Source organism: Anarrhichthys ocellatus, unplaced genomic scaffold (assembly GCF_004355925.1).
Source record: "Anarrhichthys ocellatus isolate YVR2014 unplaced genomic scaffold, GSC_Weel_1.0 scaffold5, whole genome shotgun sequence".
Lineage (NCBI taxonomy): Eukaryota > Metazoa > Chordata > Actinopteri > Perciformes > Anarhichadidae > Anarrhichthys > Anarrhichthys ocellatus.
The window spans coordinates 1,511,081-1,516,958 of NW_022280035.1; the positions used below are offsets into that span (position 1 = coordinate 1,511,081).

Sequence of the window (5,878 nt, forward strand, 5' to 3'; positions counted from 1 at the left end):
ACACACACACACACACACACACACACACACACACACACACACACACAAAGTAGAGATGCTTCCAATAGTTGAACATGTGACAAGTAGGCAAAAGAAAGCAATTTGGTTTGTAAATAAGTCTCATTTGACTCACCAGAAAGGATAGATGACAAGTCGAGTGAAGAAGAAGCTTATGCTGAACACCACGAACAGGCCGTCGCACAGCCTCTGGTACTTGGCATAGTTGGCCAGCTTGGCAGCCTTGAGGAATAGATAAGGAATTAAAATGATTCACTGTATGAAAATATCACACACCAGTATCTCCAGTTAGCTCGTCACTAAGAAGGCTAATGAAAGGAAGTAGTAGAAGTAGCTCTAGACTACTTTTACTACTACTTTAGTAATCGGTTGTTTTGCTCTTCGTTGAGTAAAGTCTCTCTTGAGTTGTTTTTAATGCTTTTTAAAAATTCTACATGAATTCAAAGAAATGTAAGAACCCATCTTAAGACTTTAAAGTGGCGCTTTCGTGCGATTCTTTGTGGAGAAACTCAAGTTTTCCAGATCCGTCGATTAAGTCAATGAAACCGATTAGTCGATAACAATTCTACTTGTGAGTCTGCTAACAATATATTTGGTCGAGGACAACCCAAACTCGTTCTGCTACATTTTCAGTGTGTCCACTGCGTCATTGCACTAATAACTGATGCGATTGTGTGTTTTTTTCCACTGTCAGACAGGTCGTACAAGTAGCTCCACAGCACAGCGGCGGTATCATCCCCGCCTGCTCCATGTTGCGCAACAACGTTAAGAAAATTTAAAAAAAAGGAGAAATTCTTTACCTCGAGGAAGATGTCGGATGCATCGTGCACGCACATGACCAGAGTGCCAATTCTTAACATGTTGTTGGCGTAGGAGATCGTGATGAGGAATATGGTGGCGAGATGGTGGACGAGCATGATGATGAAGTCCTGTCATCGGGGGAATGAGGAGAGACGACAGGGAAGAGGTAAACGAGGATGCGAGGGAAAAAAACAACACCTGCAGCGAATGTGAACAATGAGGTAATTGAGTCTCAATGCCGGTAATTATGCATCCACCAAACAGGCTGTCAGTTAAGTTATGTCACCAACTGAAGGACTTGTGTAAATATCGGGATGACAGGCTGAATCTTTACACACAGGAAGCCCTGTGAACCTTTCCGTCCAACCTGTTCTGCCAGAGCGCATCACAAATAAACTAATTCTCACACACTGGTGACATATAATGCCGTGAAAGCTGGGATACGAGGAAAGCCGGCGAACCGGCATCCGACACAAGGAGCCGGATTCGGGAGGGGCAGTTGTTTACCCACCTTACGTTTAACGTCTATGAACTGGGAAAACATCAGAGACCAATAGAAAGCGAGCTCGGCCGCGTAGTGGGTGAACTGTTCAGAGCTCTGATGCTGTTTGGATTGAAACAAGAAAAATAAAACACCTTTAAAGAACATGAAGCTTCTCTGACCGGCAAACAATATGGTGCTGTATGCAGCTGGATGTGATGAAAATGCAGTTAATGAAAAAAGTAATAATAACTATTCACCTGAAACGGGTAGTTGTACCAACACTTCCTGGTGTCCCACGTCCAGGGCGACTGACAGAAACAGATGAAATGTTCATATGATTACATCACCAATCATACACAGTATTAATAAAAGCTAAAGCTGTGGAACTATCGACTCACTTTTATCAATTTGCTTTTTCTTTACAGATGGTATATTGTTGTCTCCATTTTAATGATTTCATTTTGCTTATATCGTGATCTTAAATCACTTTTTATCATGTTTTTATTGTAAAGCTTGTTTAACATTGTTTCTTAAAGGCACTATATTGATAAAAGTATTATTATGCAACACTTCAATGCAACAGCATCAGTATCGTCCTTTAATTCTCTTTTTAAGACTCACTTATCGAATGGCTTTTTCTTTACAGATGGTATATTGTCGTCTCTATTGTAATGATTTTATTTTGCTTATATCTTGATCTTAATCACTTTAATCATGTTTCATAATCATGTTTAATTATTTTATGGGTGCTATATCAATACAATTATTATTATTATTATGCAACACTTCAATGCAACGGTATTGTCTTCCTTTAAATCCCTTCTTAAGACTCAATGTAATCTAATTTTTCTAAACACACATCTATATCTATCTATCTATCTATCTATCTATCTATCTATCTATCTATCTATCGAGAGATAGATAGATAGATAGATAGATAGATAGATATATTTTGTTGTCACTATTTTAACAATTCTATCTCTTATATCCTGATCTTGATCATTTTTATCATGTTTTTATTCTAAAGAACTTTGTAACATTGTTTTTGAAAGACTGCTACTTAAATAAAGTTATTGTAATTATTATTACGCAACACTTCAATGCAACAGTATCAGCATCGTGCATCGTATGCTCATTCAACTCACCCCCCACAAATGTCGAACGGCATAGATGAAAATCCCAAAGTAGAACGTTAACCGCCACCTGAGAAAAGAAAAGAAACCAGAGCAATGCAACTTGTTGTCTTCTTGAAGAGCAGAGGTGAAGATGTTGAGATATTTCCACAGGATAAGTGGGGTCACCACAGTCCTCAGGGTTCGACTACACACTACACTCAAACTACACAGCAGCGAAGCAGGAACTCACATGCTCTCGCAGAACTTTTTCTGCATGCTGGGCCTGTCTTGGTTCCGACGGACCCGAAACCATCTCTGTATTTTCCGCTCATCCCAGTCCAGCTGCTTGGAGAGTCCCTCCAGTTGCCTCGTGTCTGGACACTGAGGAGAACAAAAAAAGAAATCACTTGCTTTTCCATTCTCTCTACACCACCAAGCTGCTCTGAACACATCACTGTGCCCGTGTCGGTGTATTCCAGCGTGTAGAGGAACATTTAATGGCCGATGGGACGAACACGTACCGCTTTGGACTGAAACACTTTCTCCAGGACAGCATTGGGCTGAGCTTGTCGAGGCACTCCCGCCTGAATCTGAAGTATGTGGGCACAGGGCTTGGCAACTAGGCTGTATACACACACAGATAGAGGCACAAAAAGAGAGAGAGAGAGGGGGTGTGGGGGTGTGGGGGGGATGCGGGTGACACAGATGTGGTATTTAGAGAGACAAAGACAAGGAGAGAGAGAGAGTCAGGGAGATAAGTTAAGCATGCTGTACCGGCTTTAGGGACAGATGAACCATTAGCTAAGATTTGCCTCGGACTGTCGAGTGTGCAGTTTGCCTCACGCAGAGTAATGTTCGACTTTGTCTCACAGGGAGCGGGGGAGAAAGAGAGAATCTAAAGACAAGCACTGGGAGGGGATCCTGGGGAATGTAGCACCTAGTCTAAACAGAGCATGGTGACCTGTGTCATGTGAGGATATGGGAGACAGGGATGGGAGGGCTGCCTCCGACCACAATACTGATGTGTGTCACATGCCGAGACACATTTGATCAGGTTTCAATCCCACAACACGATACTTCTGCCTAACGTGGAGCAGAAAAGACTGAATGAATAGAAGTACAGACTTTGGACTGAGGAATACAGATGTGTGTGTGTTTATTTTATTTTAAAGCACATAACCCAGGCTCAGTTTTCACAAAATAAAAAGTGCCCAAACTATCCTGCTGAGCAAGGTAAACATGTGGTTCATGCCAGTGGGAGACTTCATGTGTCATCACCTCTAAGGAATGGCAACACTATTCATAAGAAGCTAAGACAAAAGACAACCAGGAGTGGATAAGCCTATAATTAACTGTCACATGGAGAAGAAGTCCCATCTATGGAGTCCATTTGTTTAAAAAAAACCTAATGTCATGTTACTTTAACTAGGAGCAGCTCGGTTTTTTGGGGTTTTTTGGTTGAAGCCTGCAGAGAGTTGGTTCATCTTCAGTGTCAAGAGAGTTTGCGTGCGTAAAGAATGAGTCATGTATTAAAGCTTGTTGCAAAGGTTTTGGTGGGTGTTTTTGGTTTTGTTCCACTCTTTTTTCGGAGCAACAGTTGCCACATAGGCTGAAGCTTTCAACTGTGCACGCACACGGGAGCACGCATCCAAATAAAGAATAAAACAAGAAAAACCAGCAACAAAAAAGGACAAGCGTACCTTTCAAACAGCAGCCTTAGCATGAACACTATGACAGCCAGAGGTAGTGCGTAAAGTAGGTGTCGGATTCTCGGGTACTCCACACCAGGTGGTGGTCGCTCCAGGTCCGCCCATGTAACATTTTCGGGAAGCCAAAATCTCTCACTCCAAATCCAGGCTGAGATAGAGGAAGTCATCGGGGAGCAGACAAAAAAAACACTCGATCAAAACAGTAAAAAGCTAAATAGGGAAACAAAAAGATCAAAAAGTTACTAGTCGAGCATCTGGTGGCTTAAGTTAAATAACGGAAAACACCGTTTGGTGGGGATGTGTCCACCTCCTCCCGCTAACACCGACACCGACACTGAGAGTATCACTTCTGGTTTTTAGACCGCTAGCTCGACACGTAACGCTGTAAGTCTGCAGGGCGACACCCACCTCATTATTAGGCAACTTTCTTTATTCTTTTTTTTTTCAGAGATGTTTTCCACTTGAAGGATGAACACACGGTTGTTTTTGCCTCTTCAGCGCCATTGTTAAAGTAGAATTGTGTTTGGAATGTAACATTATCACATCAAATGCGGGTGGCTGTTAATGTTGTGTGGCTCCATGTTGGAGTCGATGGGAATGAGAAGGAGGATAAAGCAACAAAAAGGGCTTTGAAGAGTAGGAGAAATAACATTAATGTGAATACAAGTGAGTCGGAAGTGGTGATTAAGGGACAAATCAAAAAGATATGGCAGAATAAAGGGAGTAAAGGAAGATATATTTTAAAAATAAACCATTGGAGTGCAGGTTCTAGTGGACGAACTAGGAAAGAGGAGATGATTATTACAAGACTGAGGAATGGCCATACTGGTCTTAATAGTTTCCTCTATGTTATTGGAAAGCATAACAATAGAAAGTGTGCATTTTGTGAAGAAGAAGTGTGGACCATGTTTTATTATCCTGTCAGAGGTACGAGTCAGCGAGGGAAGGCATGAAAAATGGTCTAAGATTGATGGGAGAGGAAAATATAATTAATGTACTAAAGAATAGCTTTGGTGACAAATGTTGGGAACTTCTTCTGCAATATTTAGAGTTAACAAGACTAATGTTTTTCTTTATTGTAGAGGATATCCTTAGTCCACACTCCAGATTGGTGGGTGGCGGTAATGCACCCGAAAGATTGCCAACCGCCATAAAGATCAAAAGAAGAAGAAGAAGAAGCCGCATTTAACATTAACTTGAGCAAATTGTTTGGTGGTAAGTTACAGTTTAAATACTTTTAAAATATTGTTTAGACACATTTCAACTTGGAACTAAATATTAAGTAAGGAAATAAAAGGTAACAATAAAAACAACTAACGGCTAGTTAGCTAGCTAACGTTACATCCAGTACCATTATTTAACGTTCGGTAGCTAAGCTAACATTAGCTAAACTAATATTAACTTGAGCTATTATCATCTAAAACCTTGCTAATTTGCCGTTAGCTCTACATTTTATTACTTTAGGCTAAGTTAGCTATCATCACAGCAAATTAACAGTAACTTAACTCTATTTTGAAGTTGACAGTTTAAATATTTTTAAAGACACATTTAACCGTGTAACTTCATATTAAGTAAAGAAATACAATAAGGTAACAATAAAAACAACTAACAGCTACTTAGCTAGCTATAAGCCAACGTTATTTAATGTTTGGTAGCTAAGCTAACATGAGCTAAGCTAACAGAAACATTAGCTAAGCTAACAGAAACATTAGCATCTAACTTTAATTTAGCGAAGATTACAACGTCAAACA

The 5,878-nt window shown here is 40.4% G+C and overlaps 1 protein-coding gene across 1 annotated transcript in view; it reads right to left on the minus strand.

The window, feature by feature from the left end:
* LOC116382099 (ceramide synthase 5-like) overlaps positions 1 to 4,489 on the minus strand; it is a 6,245-nt gene extending 1,756 nt beyond the window's left edge. Inside the window, exons 1-8 of the mRNA XM_031844807.1 lie at positions 4,119 to 4,489; positions 2,940 to 3,042; positions 2,669 to 2,799; positions 2,449 to 2,506; positions 1,561 to 1,611; positions 1,331 to 1,423; positions 819 to 947; positions 134 to 240 (exon numbers count right to left, since the gene is read on the minus strand). Of these exons, the coding sequence (XP_031700667.1) occupies positions 134 to 240; positions 819 to 947; positions 1,331 to 1,423; positions 1,561 to 1,611; positions 2,449 to 2,506; positions 2,669 to 2,799; positions 2,940 to 3,042; positions 4,119 to 4,294 (848 nt within the window). The 5' untranslated portion in view covers positions 4,295 to 4,489. The remainder of the gene's footprint in view (positions 1 to 133; positions 241 to 818; positions 948 to 1,330; positions 1,424 to 1,560; positions 1,612 to 2,448; positions 2,507 to 2,668; positions 2,800 to 2,939; positions 3,043 to 4,118) is intronic.
* Positions 4,490 to 5,878: the final 1,389 nt, after the last annotated feature.